General features: G+C 44.4%; 1 protein-coding gene across 29 annotated transcripts in view; it reads right to left on the bottom strand.

Moving 5' to 3' along the window:
* The window catches only part of OBSCN (obscurin, cytoskeletal calmodulin and titin-interacting RhoGEF), a 171,166-nt gene that overhangs the window by 122,392 nt on the left and 27,219 nt on the right, over positions 1-21,555 (bottom strand). For 27 of the 29 annotated variants that reach the window (XM_082278968.1, XM_082278994.1, XM_082278970.1 and 24 more), the window contains exons 9-26: positions 19,505-19,780; positions 18,362-18,637; positions 17,700-17,975; positions 16,798-17,073; positions 16,136-16,411; positions 12,245-12,520; positions 10,863-11,138; positions 10,201-10,476; positions 8,807-9,082; positions 7,660-7,935; positions 6,926-7,192; positions 6,207-6,476; positions 5,664-5,927; positions 4,031-4,297; positions 3,609-3,721; positions 1,770-1,923; positions 336-497; positions 102-206 (exon numbers count right to left, since the gene is read on the bottom strand). In XM_082278968.1, coding sequence (XP_082135094.1) covers positions 102-206; positions 336-497; positions 1,770-1,923; positions 3,609-3,721; positions 4,031-4,297; positions 5,664-5,927; positions 6,207-6,476; positions 6,926-7,192; positions 7,660-7,935; positions 8,807-9,082; positions 10,201-10,476; positions 10,863-11,138; positions 12,245-12,520; positions 16,136-16,411; positions 16,798-17,073; positions 17,700-17,975; positions 18,362-18,637; positions 19,505-19,780 — 4,362 coding nt within the window. The remainder of the gene's footprint in view (positions 1-101; positions 207-335; positions 498-1,769; positions 1,924-3,608; positions 3,722-4,030; positions 4,298-5,663; positions 5,928-6,206; positions 6,477-6,925; positions 7,193-7,659; positions 7,936-8,806; positions 9,083-10,200; positions 10,477-10,862; positions 11,139-12,244; positions 12,521-16,135; positions 16,412-16,797; positions 17,074-17,699; positions 17,976-18,361; positions 18,638-19,504; positions 19,781-21,555) is intronic. The other 2 variants (XM_082278992.1, XM_082278993.1) reach the window with 2 other exon arrangements.

Below are 21,555 nucleotides of genomic sequence, written 5' to 3'. Positions count from 1 at the left end.
ACTGTAGGATTTTTTTTAACCTTCACATCTAAAGCGAAGGAAGTGAATTGGTTTGTAACGTGACAGAGCAGAAGCAGTGCTGGCACAAAGAGCAAAGTTACCTTTTACAGTTAGATGAGCGCGAGATTCTGCCTTTTCTGCTACAAATTTGATCTCGGCCGCATCCTCGACGCAGACCCGCGTGTAAGTCAGGGAATAGGTCTTTCCTGGGGACAGACACACAACCAGACATGGCTCAGCTTCCCCAGAGCAAAACCCTATTTTCTAGTCTCCCATCCCAGCCCCAACTCCAACCCACCCCCCTTCCAGAACAAAATCCCCCTTTTTGCTCCTACCATCCTGGCGCATCTTGATGTTGTCGGAAGTCTTCAGCTTGTTGTCGTTTTTGTACCACTGGGTTTCGACCTCATCGTGTGAGATCTCACAGATGAAAGATGCACTCTCGTATTCATTCACTTCCACATCTTCCAGTGGTTTTACAATCTTGATATCTCGGGCTGTGAAACCATAAAGGCAAGTATTTTTTGGGGGGTTCTCCATAAGTGAGTGTGGTGTGTTTGCCTTCTGCATAATGACGTGAAAAAAAAATGGGATTTTGTTTTATTGTAGAGCAGCCTTTCTTCCTTTTGATGGCTGAAGCTTATTGCAAGAGGATTTTATGGATGCTGGAACTTCATACAGGTATTCATGAAAGAAACACACATATTCATGAAAGAAAATCCACCAAGAGAAACTAAACACAAGTCTACAATCTCTTAGGTCACTATAAACATGACTCATTCATGCTTCTCTGCATGCTCACTTCTGTTTTACATAGGAGAGATCTTTTTTCAAAGTCTGCTGAACTGAGTATAACCCTCTAACTCTGCACCTTGGCACTCCTTTTGTCAGAACTGACCTGTTTATCTGTGCTACTGCAGCCCTTTCCTTTTGAAAGAGAAGGCCTTGATACACCTTGGATCAGCCTCAGGAGCAAAGTTGAAATGCAAGCAACAAGCCATCCCAATCCCAAAACCAAGGATAAAAGGGGGAGTTCAACTGAGCAACGGGACAGATGTTCATGAAGATCTTGCTGAACCCAAGTGGCCACACGAGGACAGCATCTAGTAAGTGATGAGAAATGCTCTGTCTTTCAATAAGAAAGAGCTGGTCTGTTTTTCAGATGCCTTTCTGGAAAATAACATCTGCCAGGGCACAGCAGAGCTGTCTGTTGAGTAACTTGCCTTTCTCTCAGAGCTTATCTCAGGTGCTTCAGAGCCTGGTGACAAAACACACCTGATGATTCATCAGCTGGTCAGCACAACACTAGAGGGAAAAAACTGCCTCGAGCATAAAGGACAGGTGAAGGCAGAAATAATAACCCTTTCCTTAGCATTTACAACCTAAAAATTAGGGTACTACTTCAGCTCATACCCAAGGCTTGTGCAGTCCCTGTTCAGGGAAAGTCCCCCTGAGACAATAGTGCCACCCACCCACGTCAGCAGCAGCCACTGAATCCCTGCTTTGTACCAGGCTGTCCAGTATTTCCTGACATGACAATCCAGAAACACTATTCAGACTCCAGAGAATAGAAATCACTTACAACAAAAGGAAAACTAAGTTAGGACCTCTTCCAAAAATACTGCAAGGGCAAAGCAAGAACAGGACACCAGGAAGAGAAACTTAACCAAAATGAGCAACTGTGAAAAACAAACACTCCACAAAGAATTTCTTGCTGTATAGCCAAAAATACTGCAGTAAATGTATTTTTCTACTCCAGCCAAACATACCATGAACCTTTAGAGTAGCTGATGTCTTGTCTTCAGCTGCTTGACACATGTAGGTTCCCTGGTCTTCATATTCACACTTATGAATAATGAGGCTTCTCTTATTTCCTTGGGAGATGATCCCAATGTTTTTACTTTGCCGGATCTCCTTCCCATCCTAGAAGGGGAAAAGGCCAAAGAAGATCACCCTCAACTCCTGTACCTCTGCAGTGAGTAAAACAGACACTCAGATCTGTGCTTATTTCATCCTTCTCATTGGACTTAAAGGAAAACTCTGTTTAAAGGAACATGTGGTGAAATTTCATCACACCTCAAAGATTTCAGGAAGCTGGAATGGCTGAAGAACACACGGAACTTTTGGATGATCTCTGACATCTTTTTGAAGTCTTAAAACTGTACAGAACTGGCAGTAAGCCCCTTCAGAAAAAAATGGGTTTAAACTAAAAGAGGGTCAATTTAGACGTGAAATAAGGAAGTTTTTTACAATGAGGGTGATAAAATAGGTTGCCCAGAGAGGTGTGAAACATAGATTTAGAAGAAACAGAGAGATTTTAGTCATGGGCTATTAGTTAGAATAGGAAGGAATTTGGGCCCAGCTAGAGTTAATTAAAATAGTTGAGAGCTGGACCTGAAATGGGTTTTAAGATGTTAGTAACTGATTACCAAATAACTGATGATTTGTCATTCGGATGTTTGCTTAACTGTGCTTAGAACGAGGAATAGAAACTTTGATAAGTTGGTGTAGGGAACAAGGACAATTACCAATTTCCTCCCTTAGTGGGAACCCCTTCAAAAGTCACGCAAGAGGAAACTTAGAGGTCACTAAAGTAATTAGGATTGTTAAAGTCCAGATAGGCAAAAAGGTCAAAATGAGGAAGATGAGTTACTTCATCTTTCTTGGGACCACTGACCCAATTCAAGACCACCGACTCCATTCAGAACACACACTATGCATGCTTAATGACATTTAAGCTCATTTCCATACAAAGTGGAGAATGGGAGGTGTTATTGTTATGAATGTGCATTTGTATTTTGGATATTCATAATATTTGGAAATAAAAAGTGTCGTGTTTGCTTGTATCAGGGCCCTGTGTCTTAGGGAGCTATCCCACACAGTGCCTGGTGCCAAATAAAACATACACTTTCTAACTCTAAACTGTTAGAGAGCTTTTGTCCATCTCAGTTGGATATCGATATTAGATCCATATTCATATTTTGGTAAATCAGGTTGTGGATGCCCCATCCCTGAAAACATTCAAGGGTGGGTTGGACAGGGCTCTGAGCAACCAGATCTGGTTGAATATGTCCCTGCTCATGGCAGGGGGTTTGAAATGAGATGACCATTTAGAGGCACCTTCCAGCCCAAATTCCACCTTGAAGAATTGCGGCTATCCCAAATTAAGGAAAGTATCAGCTGAGCCCCAAGGAAGGCACATGAAATGCCAGGGCTGATCCCCAAAATGGCTGTCTAAGGAAAGGGAACTGGACCGTCGCTGACTGAGGAAATTGAAGTTTCCCTTTGAATCACAGTTCCCAAAAAGGCTGTAAATCCTGGGTGAAAACTGCCTGGTGTGGAGTAAAACACAAGACTGCAAATCTGTAACAGCAGTGCTCATGTTCTGTGCAAGAATAGGGAAGTTTAACTTTCAACCCAATACAAAACAGTAAATACAAACCTGAGAGTGATAAACTGGGAGAGTAAATGAACACAAGGATAAGAGAACAATGCAAAGACCTACTGCAAAAGTTCAGACCCACATGCCCTGGAAGTACAAAGAAAGGCTCTCATTGCCTTCCAGAGAAGTCAGAAATTAAAATATCACCATCCATTAAGTGCTGTACCTTGAACCACTTTACGTTGGCATTGGGTTTGGACAGCTCACACTCAAATGTAGCCTTGAGCTTCTGAGTTACACTGACGTCTGCCAAAGGTTTGCTGATCCTCACAGGTAATTCTGGAAAGAGAAAGTCCAATGAATGGGGTATGGGGTCACACAAGCACTGATGGGTAGGCAGAGCCCAGCTTTCATGATTAATAAAATTTGTATTGATTTGGGCACTTTATCATTCCCTCCCACTTTATCATTGTTCTGTGGACAGTGATGCCACAATGATCCCCTTGGCATTAGAAGGAAACATTACTATGCTTTACATCCCTTACAGTTACAAGGAAAATTTGTTGCCCTCTTAAGTTTGTTCTCCAGGTCAGGAGAAGACAACTGCATCCACCCCAAGCAGGGTCAGAGCCTTCTGTGGCTGTGTACCTGTCACAGTGAGCCTCCCTGATGAACTAATGCCTTCTGCTTTGAAGGAGACGAGTCCTGCATCTTCCAGAGCCACCGAGGAGAGAGTTAGGGAGTGTTTCTTGCCCAGGACACCAAAGCTGATGTTGGGTGCAGGTTTCAGCCGAACGCCGTCCTTCTGCCAGGTCCCGTCCACGTCCTCGTGTGACACCTCCACCTCAAAGGTGACAGTCCCTTTCTCAGCCACTTGCAGGGGCTGAAGGCCTTTCACCAGCTTGATCTGCCTCACTGGAAAACAACATGGAGAAGTTGGAGATCTCACACCGGCAGCTGTGAAACAGCCTCAGAACTTCCAAACTGGACTATTTCCTATTCCTCAGGCAGCTACCTGCCAGTTAATGGGCATTTTCCAATTAAACAACCACTTTTACAGGAAATTAAACTTGTCCATGACCCCACTGCTAAAACAGCTGCTATTTTTCAAATTGCTGTTTTCAGTTGGGACAAATGGGTCAACCAAATATCACTGAAAACATCACTGGCCCCTTTTCGGCCAAGGCCTATCAGTTTATAGTGTAAGAAAGACAAGTAAGTCCATGGCAATACTGTGCAGTGGTTCAATTAGGATAAAAAAAGGATGGGAGGAAAAGGCTGCAGTAAAAGGGCAAAAAAATCCAGGACATGGTGCAAAATGTGCTGACACCTCACAGGTTGGTGGCCAAAGCATGCATGTTTTGGGTGGATGTTATCTGTTCCTATGACAAGACATCCATGCCCTACCATCTGGTAAAACAGATTTACTGTTTAAACTTGTATCACCACTAAAAGTAATTACGTTGCCAATTAAAAAAAAACCAAAATCATGATGAAGGCTCCAAGACGTCTCCAGACAACCTATTCAGTCATCTGACCATTAAAAAGCTTTTTTGTAATATAACCTGGATTTTTCTCACTGCACCTGAAGTCCACTATTTGCTGGCATCATGGAATTTGTTCCCTTCCACTTTGTAATAGACTTCAAGCACCTAAAAGACTGATTTCAAGTCTTTCCTCACCTGTTATTTATGATTAGCGCAGCACCAGTTGGTGGCAAGGACTTTATGGGCAAAATTGGACAGTCCTTAAGTGCTTAAATCCTGTCTTCACCTGTCCTGTGACAATTATGACAAAAAGATGAAGGAAAGGGACAGAAGTACAGGGCTATGGATGAGGCACCATCCATTCACCTGAGAGGAAAACACCCTCAGGGAGAAGATTTTTCTCTTTTAGTTTTTTAGATCATGGCTGAACATAGAGACATTCTGAATGAGGTGGTTTGCAGAGAAAAATCAGGACAATGGATGGCTGAAGAGGGAATGTTTTGCTAAAAAATCATACAAAGGAAAAACACAGAGCATATCAGGGAGTGAGAAAGAGAGCAAAGAGAAGAATCTTTTAAGAAGCTTAATGGTCCAAGCTGGTGAGAGGAGATGGAGGCAACAGGAACCAGCCAGATATTCTCTGCTCACTGCCATTGCTTTCACCTCCTCTCAGTCATTTGACTGGTGGCCAAGCCCATGGTTGTGTCCCTGTGTCCCCATGATAATGCAGAGACCAGAATCCACCTGCAAACCCTGCCCAGGGTATTTATAGAACTGAGGACCAATGAACTCACTTTCCACATTGATCTTGGCTTGGGTCTTGTCATCGGGGCTCTCGCAGCAGTAGAAGCCCCGGTCTGCAAAGGAGATGTCCTTGACCACCAAGGTGTGCTTTGTTCCCTCAGCTTTGATCTCTATTTTGTCACTGGGCTTCAGCACGATGCTGTTCCTCATCCATTTCACCTCTGCAGGCTTGGTCAGCTCTACCTCCAAGGTCACTGTCTCCCTCTCTTCAACTGTTTTGGGCTCCAGCTTCTTCTTGAATGAGATTGAGGCCTCTGCAAGAGAAGAAATATTAGTAGGAATGTAGAGGATCCAGAAAATAGGCTTTGAGAGAGAATTAAACCAGTGGCTCATGTATCTCCAAATCCAAAGGGTTCTGGGCACCGCTATTTAATGATGCCAAAGCAGAATTTAATTAGAGGGAAAGCCACATAAAACAACATCATAGAATGGTCTGGGTTGGAAACGACCTTAAAGATCACCTAATTCCAAGCTCCTGCCATGGGCAGGGCACCAGTGTGCCAGCCTGTCAAAGGGGCACTGCCACCTCTTACCTCGGACTCGGAGCTTGGCTGTGCTTTCCACGCCCTCAGCACTGGCAGTGATTTCAGCTGCATCTTCCAGTGTCAGGTCAGTGATGGTGAGGCTGTGGTTGGTGTCCTTCTGAGAGATCACGTATTTCTTGCTGGCTTCAATCTTGGCACCGTTCCTGAGCCAGGTGACCACAGCATCACTGGGAGAGACAGTGCACTTGAACACAGCCTCTTTTCCTTCCTCAGACACCACGCTGTTGAGACTCGTGACGAATTTCACCACTCTGGGAGCTGATGGATAGGAGTAAAACATTTAGGAGCATTTCTTTGAGACTTGGCATGAGCACCTTCCAACAGCCAAAATCTTCCACGATTTTATTGGAAGCATCAATTTGATTACTTGCAGTAAGTGATCACAATACTGGGTCATCACATTTCCCATATCTGAGTAAATTTTGGGTACAAAGAGAGGGGTAAAAACCCATCTTATATTTCAGAATTTGACTTCCAGCCTCAAAGGCAATACAAAGGTCAATATTAAGAGACCTGAGCTCAACAGGTCTCACAATCATTACATTTTTCACAAATAGAGGTTCCACTGACACTTAGAGGGGAGTTCTGTATTTTGTTCTCAACTAAGGAGACAGTCCAGACACATGAACAAACTCAGCTTTGCAGGGTTGTAACAGCTGAGGACAAAACCCAGGGATCCCTCCACATTGTCACCATTAGAGACGTACGTTTGGGGACGATGGTGATGCTGCTCTTGTCATCCCTGGACTCGCAGGAATATTCTCCCTCATCCTCAGCACGGATCCCTGTTATTGTCAGGGTTCGTTTGATCCCCTCCTCATGGATCTGGAAGCGTTTGCTGGGCTTGATCTCCACGCCATTCCTGCTCCACGTCACCTTCCCTTTGGCGTGGCTCAGCTCACAGCTCAGGGATACACTGCCGCCAATCTCTGCTGTCACAGCCTCCAGCTTCTTGGCAAACTTCACTGGGATCTCTGAGATCCAGGAGAAGGGAAAATTGTGAGGGAGGAAAAGATAAGAAACCTGTTCTAAGAAAACTGGTTCTGCCCAACTTTGGAAAAAAAATAAATAAATACATAAAGACAATGGCCTTAAACATTTGGGGCTCAGGGGAGACAAAATCTAACCAGAAATGTGGAAATTCAGGCAGATTCTTTGACATGGTGTTTTCAGATCACTGTCATTCTATAAGGGGATACAGAAACAGGAGGGGAGCAAACACCAGAACTACCCATCGTAGGCTTCCTTATCTCCAAGTGGCCAGCAAAGGATAAAAACTGGGAATTTGGAAGCTGGGGAACTTTGCTGGTCCATGGTGGGGCATCCAGAGAAAGTGCAACAAGCCTTGAGATTGGAGGAGTTTTTGGAAGAGTTTGGATTCCACCTCCATCATGAGAGAAGTGCAGCTGTTGGGTTGGGCCATGACCTGGGCACTGCTCACCTTTCACCTGGACTCTGAATTCCTGCTTGTCATTCTTTGTCTGGCAGGTGTACAGGGCAGAGTCTGTGCTCTCGGCCGCGTTCACCGTCAGCGTCCTGGACGCCCCCTCACTCTTGATCACACATCTCTTGCTCGCTTTGATTTCTGTGCCATCCTTGAACCACCTCACTGCAGCGGTTTCAGGCGTGACTGAGGTTGTCAGTGTGATGCTTTCATGTTCTTGAACAATGAGAGGCTCTTTCTGGACAACTTTCTTTTCAAATTTCGCCTCTGGTTCTAGAAAAGACAATAAACCAGGAAAAGTAAGAATTTATGCTCAAATCCTTGACACAGCAGTTTTATATTGCTCTCTCTTCAGGACCCACGCCATCTGTAACCTGCAATAATCCAGGGAATATGGCTGGATACTTGTGGCTGGTATAATCTTTTCCTGAGTGGGAAGAAAGAAAATGACAACTCAGACAACTCAGAACTTCTGCTTAGAAGAGAAGCAGAGGAAAGGAAATGCAAATATTTATATTTTATCTGCTGCCAATAAAAAGCTTGTTTCTTAGAAGTAAAAACACCTATATAATTTTCTTTCCCCTTCCATTTTTAGGATTTTAGATAAAATTAAGAAGAAACATTAATAGGCTAAACCTGAATTTATAGTCTGTTTTCTATTTGCTCCACTGGCAGGAAGGTTGGAACTCAATTGTCTTTTAAAGTTTCTTCCAACCCAAATCATTCTGTGATTCCAGTCCCTTCCTCTTGGCCCCTTCTCTGTCTTGTACAACACTTTGTCACAAAATTGGGCATTTTTGGGGCACACAAGCAGCAGACCAAGGTTTCCTCAGTCTCCTTTCTCCAAGCTCCACTGCTGCTCTTCAAAACTTCCCACTTCTACTTTCAGCTCCCCACCACTGAGAGAGGTTGGGTGATAAGGTGTGTGAAGCAGATAAACGGAAAATTTTCTAGTGTTTCCAGAGCCAAAAAAAGTTCAGATTTCCCACCTTTACATTGCTACATTAAAAATTAATGTGTCATGTGGCTCACTGGTGTTTCTCCAGGGGAGACAGTGGCTGCACCAAGACTGCTGTGTTGGGAATATCCAGTTTTCTTCTAGGCCACAGGGGTTGGTTCTTCACACCACAAAGTGAGCACTCACCAGTTGGTTCCACTTTGAATGTCAGCTTCTGGCCTGCAGCCTCACAGATGTATTCCCCAGCATCCTTCTTCTCCAGCTGCTCTATCACCAGGCGCCGGGATTTGCCCACGGTCTCTATTTTGAATTTCCTAGAGGAAACGAGCAGCTTTCCATCCTTGTACCACTTCACTTGGGTTGCATCCTGTGCCACCTCACACACCAGGGTGGCACTTTCTGTCAGGACAGCCTTCACCTCCTTCTGGACCTTTTCCTGGTTTATAAATGCAGGTTTGGGCTCTGAGCACAGAAAAAGAAGAGGACGATTACTGAGGGGTTAAAATGAGATTAATCTTAAAGACTTCTTTAGACAAGTTAGGAAAATATTTAGGTTGTCACTTGCCAAAACCAATTGTCATCACTGAGCAGTGTCTACCTTTCTGCGGGATGGAGTTGCCACTTGGAAAACCTGGAACTAAGAGCCTAGAAATGGAAAGGACCAAGAGGATCCTTGACATCAACCCTACAGTTGCACCCCACCATGTAAAAATTTATTTAATTCAAACGTTGCCAAAGAACGTCTGTCCTGCATGTCATCAAAAGCTCCCAAATTCCTTTTACTTAAGATCTAGGACACAATAAAGCACTAAGAGTGTCTGGAACAGCCTCTTTGTGCTCTCTTCCACTGCCACAAACGTGACTGTCAAAGAGACAAAGGAAATTTCTCCCTGCAGGGCTCAGGTAAGTCAGGATCATGGCTGGAAAGGTCCCCGCAGTGACTGCAATGTCAAAACTCCATTTAACATCACATGCTTAAAGTAGTTTGGGCACTGTGTAAATCCTCTTCCAAATAATTTCTTGGAATATTTCACAGCAAAGGGGCATTTAGAACCTGGCAGAAGCAGTAAGACATCTCAAAAGGCTGAGATCTCAATCACACAACAGCCCCAATTCAGAAAAAGTGCTGCTCCCAACCCATTTTGAGATGTGCTGCTGCTGATACTGCAAATGAAAAAAACATATGCCAGCCTCTAAGTCTTCCAAAGTGGGATTGGAAGTCTAAGAAGGAAGGGATTCTTTAATGGTTCTTTCCTTTCAATAGGCTCAATGCACAAGAATCACCCTTTGGAATCCCAGGACTGGGAGAGATCTGAATAACACGTTGATAATTATTTCTATTATATTTATACCTGCAACTATATTACATAGACCAGCTAAAAATGAGACAGAACTTGTGCCGTGCTAAAACCAAATATTCCTATTTCTACAAATCCAGGCAACAAAAATAAAGAAAAATCAGGTTAACCCTGCAGGTTGCAACAAAACACAGACTATTCCAACTGAGCCATGGTGGAATAGTTATTCCAATTATTGCTTTATTGTCCTCAACTGAATTCTGACAAAGAATCTTCTCCCACCTGTGACCTCGATCCTGAAGGTGAGTTTTTGGCCAGCAGCCTCACAGGTGTACTCCCCTGCATCTTTCTTCTCCACCTGACCCACCACCAGACGACGCGATTTGCCCTCCGATTCCACCTTGAACTTCTTGCTGGAGGTGATCAGTTTCCCATCCTTGTACCACTTCACCTCCATCTTCTCCTGGGCCACCTCGCAGCTCAGCGTGGCATTTTCTGACAGTGCAGCCTTCACCTCTTTCTGCACCTTCTCCTTGTTTGTAAACACAACTTCTGGCTCTGGAAAGAGAGGGAACTTCAGAGCTTTGGCAACACTATTCAAACTGGGGTTTTGGTGAGTTTTTATCCGTTTTATGTTGGTGAGTGAAGACTTTGGGCAGATATCCTACTGCTCTTCATCATGACCCTACTTTGAAATTCACTGAAAATCAGCTGCATTGCAGAGTTCTTTTGATTTCATCAACATGTGGGGATGGAGAGGGGCAATCAATACTTTCCTTTTTATGGCCCTGTTCCTACACAGAGGGATAGCTCCTAAAGGTTTTCAAGGATTGAGTTCCATGTCTTAAAGATATTCTAATGTTTTACATTGAATATATAGAATAATACTAATCTTTCTAAATATTTCAGAAATTGGAAAGCTGGGCTAAAAAATTTTCTCCCACCTGTGACATCGATCCTGAAGGTGAGTTTTTGGCCAGCAGCCTCACAGGTGTACTCCCCTGCATCTTTCTTCTCCACCTGACCCACCACCAGACGACGCGATTTGCCCTCCGATTCCACCTTGAACTTCTTGCTGGAGGTGATCAGTTTCCCATCCTTGTACCACTTCACCTCCATCTTCTCCTGGGCCACCTCGCAGCTCAGCGTGGCATCTTCTGATAGTGCAGCTTTCACCTCTTTCTGCACCTTCTCCTTTTTGATGAAAGCATCTTCTGCCTCTGCAATTGAGAGTATAAGGGCAGACTTTTAAAACTCACAGACCTCTTCCCAAATGCACACATCAGCCTTTGCATTGTCATGCTGAAAGTAATTTTCCTTTCACATTCCCTGCCACCATCATCTACTGAATTTGTAACATTTGAATTACATCAAGTGCCAGTGAAGGACTCATTCACTGGTAGTCCAAGACACAGCCTCAAAGCTGCTTTTGTTTTCACCACTACCTTTCTTCAAAATCTGCAGAAAATAACATATCCCAAAATCCAGCAGCACTAAAGGTGGATGAGGTCAGTCAGAATTAGGTTTGCTTTAAGAGGACAAGCATTAAACTGCTCAGCCAACCCAAGAGTTGCAGTTTACTTTGCCAACAAAAGCAAAGATAGTGTTGGGAAACAACCTTTGTGATCCTGTTCTGTAACTTTATTTCCCAACTGCTCTCAAGATGTGTTATCCCAGAACTATGTTTTTCTAATGAATGAAAATTAGCCAGCTCCCATGGTGTTTGCACCATGCCACAATCAAAAATAAATCTAATGTATGAACTCTTCAATTTGCTTTAAATTCATTGAGATCCAGCTGAAGGATGTCAAAATTAAATCTGTCCTTGAAAATAGTGTGGTGAAAAGAGCTGGTTTCCTCATCTCCTGCTACTGAAAACACCTCTAATATTTCTACCCAGTTGACAGAGGCCATAATAAAAAGGTTTCCTCTAGAATAAAGTCTATTTCAGAAAGGAGTTTTCACAAGAGAATGCCTGTGCTCAGATTTGCTGTGCCCTTTAATTCCTCCTGCAATTACTGAATTCTCAGTTTACTATCAATGCGTCTTCCCAAGATTCCCAGGGAAATTCCCCAGTGATCTTCAGCCTGACCTGAGTTTGGGCTACAGAAATCCACTGCATGCTTGATTTCTAAAAAACAAAGACAGATCTAACAACATCAACACAATTTCATGAGTAAACCAACACCACTGAAGTCCTGGCTCAGTCCCTCCCTGTGGAGATGGAGTTTGACAATCCACATAACTTTCCTCCAATTCTTCAGGATGAAAAACAGGCATTTCACTTTTTCAGGATGTAAAACAGGGATGCAGCACATTCTCCCACCTGTGACATCGATCCTGAAGGTGAGTTTTTGGCCAGCAGCCTCACAGGTGTACTCCCCTGCATCTTTCTTCTCCACCTGACCCACCACCAGACGACGCGATTTGCCCTCCGATTCCACCTTGAACTTCTTGCTGGAGGTGATCAGTTTCCCATCCTTGTACCACTTCACCTCCATCTTCTCCTGGGCCACCTCGCAGCTCAGCGTGGCATTTTCTGATAGTGCAGCCTTCACCTCTTTCTGCACTTTCTCCTTGTGGACAAAGGCATCTTCTGCCTCTGAAATAGGGAAACATGAGAGGGAAAATATGCAAGATATAAGTATCTTGTGTCAAGAAGCTCTTACTTGTATGGGGTGTGGATGCTCTGCAGGGTTTTGGACTTGGCAGTGCTGGTTTCACCATTAGGCATGATGATCTTAAAGGCCTTTTCCAACATAAATAATTCAATATTAAACTCTCGTTAAGTAACACAGCTTCACAGTTCTATTTATCACATAAATAGAACAATGTACCCTCAAAATATACTCCACGTAATTATCATCCCTCTCTGACTTCTCTTCATGAATGGCTCAGCCATCTCATTTGCAAATTTCTTATAATGAAGGCAAAGATGAAATTTGCTCTTGTGTCTTTATGATATTTCTGCTCCCCACATTTGGAACAAGCCAAATATAGCACAGTGATGATTTTTCACCTCCACTATGACAGTATTTAGAGGATTTTTACCAGGTGTTGCTCAGAAAATATCTTGTAACCCAATCCCAAAGAGAGGACAGACACAGTTCTCGATATGGAAAAGTACTTGACGAACATTACACATAAAACTAGCATATAAAATTTGAAATGTATTTTTATTTCCTAAAAAAACCTGTGATTTTTCAGCAAACTAGCCTCCTGACAGGAGGGTTGGGCTCTGCTCCCAGGCAACAGGGACAGAATGAGAGGAAACAGCCTCAAGCTGTGCCAGGCGTTGTTCAGGTTGGACATTAGGAGGAATTTCCCTAATGAACGGGTCCCAACCTCAGTGATTCTGTGATTCTGTGACCTGGGAGGCTCTTAGTTCTCCCTGACTGATGCTGAGCCCCTTCCATCCCCTGTGCTACTGCCTTCCTCTCCCCAGTAACTCCCTGCAGCCTCCTGGGGCCTTCCTTGACTCCTTCTGGATGAATTTCTCCTGTCTCCATCACGTCTGTCCTCTGAGTGGCAGCAGCTGCCGGGGAGGGTGAGGAAAAGGGGTAAGCTCAGGTCGAGTTCCTCCACTGCTGACAGTGGCACTACAAATGGTCCTGGGCTGCATCACAGCCTTGCTATGAATATTGCACAGTCCATGGAAAGAGAGATGTCCTGCAGGGAGCAACACGGAGCAGGAATCCAGCTTACGGGCTCTGAATTTGAGCTCCTCTGTTTATATTGGCTGTAGAAGGGGTGTGAGGAGGTGTCATTGTCATTTAGAAGGCACATGGTGTATTCTGGGTGATGCAAAACTCCTCAGAGGGACATGTCAGCAGCATTTTGACATCTGAAAGAGCTCCAGCAGACACCAAGATTTGCATTCAAAACTGATTGCAAAAATACAAATATTTCAGCTCCCATCTACAACTCAGAGTATGAATATGCAGAGTGTATTCCATAGGTTATAAAACAAGCCAGTGTCAATGAGGGCTGTATTTAAAATGTCAGATTAGCAGAGCAGGAATATTCCAGACTCATCTCACTTGTCCTTTCCATTCTTGACCTTACATAGTAACCATTTTTATAGTGATAGGAAATGTGACTAAAACATTTAATCAGCTGCCAAAGTGATTTAGACCAGTTGATAATTTCTTGTAGAAACTTATTTTAAATTTAAACAAGTATTCAGGGCAGATGACATTTCCAACCTTAAATGAAACTGGTTAGTGAAGTTTCAGTGGAAGTGAGGAAAAATATTTTCAGGACATGAAACTTTCACTGATTTAAAATATGGATTTCACTGCATACCATGGACCCTGAAATACTGAGATTTCAGAAGCAGCTCTTTTTCTACGTGTCCAACTCAATCACAAGGTGTGCAGCAGCTGGGGTTTTTTTATATTAAGCCAAAAACTACTGTTTCATCCCAAAACTCAACACTGAGCATCTAACCTTCAACCTGTCCTTAAACACAGGAAGTGCTACCAATGGAGCCCTGGAGTACAGGAACCCCGAAAAGCTTTCCAAGTGCAATGGCAACAGGATAAATTAAGACCCAGAAATCTGCTGCACTTTGGGATAATCTACTAAGAGAAGGATTTCTGCTGCAGAAGAGCCAACCACTCCGAGTACTCATAATCCCTCCTGGCTTTCACACTGGATCATTTTCCAGCCAGTGCTGGACTTGCACGTCGCGTTACAGTTGTTCCCATGAGAAATACAGCAACAGTAGCTAAGGCGGGCACGGGGAGAGCGGTCACATTACCCTGCACCGCCGTGAGCTCACCCGGCTGGAAAGAGAGCTGGAAACCTTCTGTTTCTGAGGCAGACAGCTCCCTCAGAGGGAGAAATTCTAGTGTAAACCACTAAATTTCTGTTTTCTGACGACGCCTCTGTAGTAATGCGCGAACCACTGTCAGCAACGAACAACGGATTCGGTTTTTAACAATTTTTCCTGGAGAAGCTGTGGCTGCTCCATCCCTGGATGTGTTCCAGGACAGGTTGGACAGGGCTTGGAGCAACCTGGGATAGCGAGAGGTGTCCCTGCCCATGGCACAGGGTGGAAACATGGTGATCTTTAAGGTCCCTTCCAACTCAAACTGTTCTGCATTTTTATGAACATCCATATTGACTTTTCTCTGGAAGACACCTCTCAAATATATCCTTACTTATCCTTCCTTACCCATCCTCCACTGAAACTGGCAGCTCCCTCAGCCAAAGAACGAGCTACAAGATAAATGAAAAAGAGCCAAAGTTCCTCAGCTCACACCCCAAGTACCCCTCAGAGGGTGGAGTCAGTAGACTCCAACATAGTTGTGCATCTACACAGCTGATAAAATACCAAACCTCTTTTTGGCGCTATAAGAAAACAGAGGAGACAATTGCTTCCCTGCTCTGATCACCTCTGCATATGAGACAAGAATTTTAATATTGAAGAGGGATTTGGCTGTAAAAACAGTGGAGTGCTATGAATATTAATTTAAAAAAACCCAGCGCAAACAAACCCTTTCTTAACATCCAATTCAGAAATGGTCACTCAATGTAGCTGGAGCCTGAGATAAAATTCACCAGACATCCTGTAAAATACACTGAGACCAAAGAAATGATAGAACGATGTAGGATGGAAAAGACTTGGAGGATCATTGACTGCAACTGTTTCCTGAGCACCGCCAGGTCCATTACTGACCATGTCCCCAAGCACCACATCCACACAGCTTTTAAATCCCTCCAGGGATGGGGACTCCACCACTTCCATGGGCAGTCTGTTCCAATACCTGACAACCTTTTTGGTTAAGAATATTTCTCTAATATGCAGCCTAAACCTCTGGTGGCACTTGAGACCATTCACTCTTGCCCTATCACTTGCAAAAAGAGAGGAAGGAAAACAGGGATTTTCATAGAAGAATACCTATAAGAGGAGGAGGAATATCAGTACAGGTGATCACATAGGAGGAGGTTTTTTAACACAGTGCCTGCTATTGAGAAGTCTCGTTCACTATCTCAGCTGAAGGAGACATACAGGGAGGTGAGGAGCTGATATCAGGATATCTACAGGTCAACTACAGATCTGCCCAGTCCTACACAACCTCACTGAAATGGCAGCTTAGACCAGCATCAGAAAGAACTTTAACAGAATTTCTGATATTGTGTCAGAGAAAATGGGGGAAAACACCCAGACACAAAGAAAAGCCAATGGAATACAACCTAAAATGTCTCCCACCTGTGACATCGATCCTGAAGGTGAGTTTTTGGCCAGCAGCCTCACAGGTGTACTCCCCTGCATCTTTCTTCTCCACCTGACCCACCACCAGACGACACGATTTGCCCTCCGATTCCACCTTGAACTTCTTGCTGGAGGTGATCAGTTTCCCATCCTTGTACCACTTCACCTCCATCTTCTCCTGGGCCACCTCGCAGCTCAGCGTGGCATCTTCTGATAGTGCAGCCTTCACCTCTTTCTGCACCTTCTCCTTGTTTGTAAACACAGCTTCTGGCTCTGGAAAGAGAGGGAACTTCAGAGCTTTGGCAACACTATTCAAACTGGGGTTTTGGTGAGTTTTTATCTGTTTTATGTTGGTGAGTAAAGACTTTGGGCAGATATCCCACTGCTCTTCATCATGACCCTACTTTGAAATTCACTGAAAATCAGCTGCATTGCAGAGTTCTTTTGATTTCATCAACATGTGGGGATGGAGAGGGGCAATCAATACTTTCCTTTTTATGGCCCTGTTCCTACACAGAGGGATAGCTCCTAAAGGTTTTCAAGGATTCAGTTCCATGTCTTAAAGATATTCTAATGTTTTACATTGAATATACAGAATAATACGAATTTTTCTAAATATTTCAGAAATTGGAAAGCTGGGCTAAAAAATTTTCTCCCACCTGTGACATCGATCCTGAAGGTGAGTTTTTGGCCAGCAGCCTCACAGGTGTACTCCCCTGCATCTTTCTTCTCCACCTGACCCACCACCAGACGACGCGATTTGCCCTCCGATTCCACCTTGAACTTCTTGCTGGAGGTGATCAGTTTCCCATCCTTGTACCACTTCACCTCCATCTTCTCCTGGGCCACCTCGCAGCTCAGCGTGGCATTTTCTGATAGTGCAGCTTTCACCTCTTTTTTCACTTTGTCCTTGTTGATAAATGCATCCTCTGCTTCTGTGGAATGAGAGAAGCAATTTAAAAATCATACAGAAGCTGATGCTGTCCAAAGTGATCAAACCCAAATGAAAAACATGACAACTGCCACATCTCTGGTATTTTTTAGTGCTCAGACATGGACCTTTGTCATGTCTGAGGACAACACGTCAGCCATTTCTGAGAAAAATGATCCATTGCCTCAGGATTTCAGCTTCTTCCCATCTTCTCAAGAAATCCATTGCTTTGTTCCATAATGTAATGGAAAAATAAATTCCAAATCTCATTTGCCACTGGGACCCATATGGAAGTCTTGCTCATTCTAGACCTCTTTTCCCACTTCTTCCAGACTTATTTTCCTACATATCTGGGAGATGACCCTACTTTTATCCCTAGAAATGGCAGAGGAATGAAAGCTTGTCTATCTTTTCATTACTGGGAAATCAGAAAACACTGAGGAGCACTGAGAGGGATTCATCCCATAGACGAAGACATCCAGCTGTTGGCATCAATGTGACAGTGGATGGGTGGTTGGTCTCCATCACCACTCAGTGAAGGTTTGGGCAGCACAGACCCTGGAACCCAGAGTGTGGTACATTTTTCTGTAGTAAGGGACCTTTCTGTGATGAGAATGAACAATCTCCCACCTGTAACAACAATCCTGAAGGTGAGTTTTTGGCCAGCAGCCTCACAGGTGTACTCCCCTGCATCTTTCTTCTCCACCTGACCCACCACCAGACGACGCGATTTGCCCTCCGATTCCACCTTGAACTTCTTGCTGGAGGTGATCAGTTTCCCATCCTTGTACCACTTCACCTCCATCTTCTCCTGGGCCACCTCGCAGCTCAGCGTGGCATCTTCTGATAGTGCAGCCTTCACCTCTTTCTGCACCTTCTCCTTGTTTGTAAACACAACTTCTGGCTCTGGAAAGAGAGGGAACTTCAGAGCTTTGGCAACACTATTCAAACTGGGGTTTTGGTGAGTTTTTATCCGTTTTATGTTGGTGAGTGAAGACTTTGGGCAGATATCCCACTGCTCTTCATCATGACCCTACTTTGAAATTCACTGAAAATCAGCTGCATTGCAGAGTTCTTTTGATTTCATCAACATGTGGGGATGGAGAGGGGCAATCAATACTTTCCTTTTTATGGCCCTGTTCCTACACAGAGGGATAGCTCCTAAAGGTTTTCAAGGATTCAGTTCCATGTCTTAAAGATATTCTAATGTTTTACATTGAATATATAGAATAATACTAATCTTTCTAAATATTTCAGAAATTGGAAAGCTGGGCTAAAAAATTTTCTCCCACCTGTGACATCGATCCTGAAGGTGAGTTTTTGGCCAGCAGCCTCACAGGTGTACTCCCCTGCATCTTTCTTCTCCACCTGACCCACCACCAGACGACGCGATTTGCCCTCCGATTCCACCTTGAACTTCTTGCTGGAGGTGATCAGTTTCCCATCCTTGTACCACTTCACCTCCATCTTCTCCTGGGCCACCTCGCAGCTCAGCGTGGCATTTTCTGATAGTGTAGCCTTCACCTCTTTCTGCACCTTCTCCTTGTTTGTAAACACAACTTCTGCCTCTGTAAAAAACCCCAAGTCACAAACAGCTTTTTGCAGTCATTGTCTCTGGTTTTTAATCAAGTTCCTACTTTCCCCTGACAGGTAATGTCATGAAGGGCCATTAGTGCAAGAAAGCACCTTCATCCCTATCTTGCTAAGAGCAGTGAATAGCAGTGGGAGTTTCATGGGAATTTTGGGGTAATGTTAAACCTCACAGTTTTAGCACAGATTTGAATGTAGGACTTGGAGCACCAACATGCATTCCTAAACCCTCCTCCCTCTTCTCTCTTCTTCTCTCCCTGTGTCTCTCCAAGCTTCTAGTGAATCAGAAGGGAACAACCTTCATATCCTCATGTCAAGGAACCATTGCTCTTTTTCTGCCTATTTGGGACAATTCCATCGTTCTCCATCTTATCGTGGAATCATGGAATGGTTTGCATTGGAAGGGATCATCAAGATCATCCTGCCATGGACAGGGACAACTTCCACCAGACCAGATTGCTCCAAACCCCATCCCACCTGCCCTTGAACACTTCCAGGGATGGGATCTAATCAGAGCTCTTCAAACACCTCCCCCTTCCCTTTTATCCATCCCTCTGCTATGGCCTCACACTATGTTCCTGTGGGAGTTTTTCTGCAGACAAACCAGCTAATTGGGAGAGGAGAAGGAATTTCCATCCTTTCCTATATATTTTTTTTGTGGTCACAACCAGTCATGGATGCAGAACTGTGTGTATAAAATATTGTTATGCAAGCTGCCTAAAAAAAATCAAATACTATGGCTGAGATCTTTCACCCTGGGGAGATTCTGAGATGATCCTCCGGATGTAAGACACCACTCGAAATGGAATTCGCCTTTATCTTTGGAATTCCTGGCGTTTTCTCACCTCTGACTTTGACTTGGAATGTTGTTTTGTCATCCTTCGTTTCACAGGTGTAGCTGCCTTGGTCTTGCTGTGTCACCTTCTTGATGATGAGCTTGCGCTGTGTCCCCTGCGAGACGATGGTTGTCCTCTGGTCCTGCTTCACCTCAGTCTGATCCTTCCTCCACACCACGGCCCCGTCCGCAGCTGACACCTCACACACCAGCTCCAGGCTTTCAGAAGGACTGACTGATATTTCTGGAGTCGTTTTGGGCTTGTTGACAAAAGTAACAGCTTCATCTGGAGTGGAAAAGAGGAAAGTTTGTGCCTTGATGCAGGTTTATCAGCACAAAGTCAGGATAGAGAAATTATCGATCGTTACTCCATTATCACACATGGTTGATGCCTCTCTGACAGATGGTGCAAACCCCTCTGATCTTCAGATAATTGCTCTCAGTTACAGTGCAATCCCCTTCATCTGCCCTACATCCTCCTGGATCTTTTAAATCAAGCTGAGACACCCTCAAGTTGCTCACACTTCATTTATCACCCCTTGATTCCAATGTCAAGCAAGATCTGGGGGATGTGTAATGATGTCTGAGGGCAGGAACAGCCTTGAAAAGACCTGGGAAGTCTCAGGAAATCTACTTAGAAGTGACGAGGAGCCTTCCTGAAATGTTTCTGAGCCCATTCCTGCAGCTCCTTGTTCATAAGTATCAGTCCTACCAGACTAATTCTTCTCAAGGCCAGGGCACATACGGGATAATCTCATTGATAAAATATTCTCCAACTTCATGCTAGGAAAAAGCTCTGAGCAACCTGATCTAGTGGAAGGCATCCCTGCCCATGGCAGGAGGTTGGAAGGAGATGATTTCTAGGGCCCTTTCCAACCCAAACCATTCCATGCTTCTAAGAACATAGGAGTCAATAATCTCATATCTTTTGGCTGAAACTGATCCTCCCAGTATAGAACTCAGAACTGCTCACACAGCTCAGTTGAGGTTCCTGCATGGATAGCTCAGCTCAAACCCAGCTCAGATATAGGCTGTGCAAACCCACAACAGGGTATTTGTCATGTAGGCAGCAACAATACATCATTTTTACCAATTAAGGCTCTTTGCAAGAGTCTTTGTAAAAGTGAAGGCAGTAAAGTGAAGACAGAGACCTTGGTGTAAAATGTGAGCAAACCTACTCAACACAGCCTGTCCCTAAGCTAAGGAGCAATACTTGATGGGCACGTCAGGTATTTCAGAGCCTTCTTTCCATCAGGGCAGCCCTGGCCTGGAGAGCAGGCTGAGGGCTGTCACTTAGAGCCAACCTCAGCTCAGTATTGCATTTCTTTCAGCAGCAGCTGTTGCTTTCAGTCACCGAGTATCCCAAGGACAATTGCCATGCCAGGCAAGTATTTCATTAAAATTTGCGTTCATTAGGACTGACCTATTCTTCAACAATTAGCTGACCAAAGCAGGAGAGTCCCTCCAGAATCCTGCTGTTCAGGGTTATTGGGGTATCTCATTGCCCTCAAGGCAGATTGATTCCCTGCCCCGAGACTACCCCGAGTCTGCAGTGCTGCTTCTCAGCACTCTGGAAAATTTTTATGGTGACACATGAAACAAGGAGGAAGCTGCCCCGGCTAAGGTGTTGTTAACAGGCTGTAACTCAGTCCTTGCTCACCAAAGGGTTTGTGGCAATGGGACAAGGGATAACAGCTTCAAACTGACAGAGAGAAGAGTTAAATGGGATATTGGGAATAAATTCCTCCCTGTGAGGGTGGGGAGGCCCTGGCACGGGTTGCCCAGGGAAGCTGTGGCTGCCCCATCCCTGGAAGTGTCCAAGGCCAGGTTGGACAGGGCTTGGAGCAGCCTGGGACACTGGAAGGTGTCCCTGCACATGGCAGGGGTAGAACTGGATGACTTTTAAGGTCTCTTCCAACCCAAATCTTCCTGTGATTCTCTGATCTAGCAGATACCAGTTTTCTTTGCCTCATGCCTGATTGCCACGTGATGTTTTGCCACAGGAGTTACAGGTGAGATTCACCCAACCTGCCAACGGCCAGCAAAAAGTTAATACCAAGC

This window comes from Coloeus monedula, assembly GCF_965178545.1.
Source record: "Coloeus monedula genome assembly, chromosome: 1".
In the NCBI taxonomy this organism is placed as follows: Eukaryota; Metazoa; Chordata; class Aves; order Passeriformes; family Corvidae; genus Coloeus; species Coloeus monedula.
Note: the sequence above shows the minus strand (reverse complement) of the source record. Positions and strands in the feature narration are given on the sequence as shown.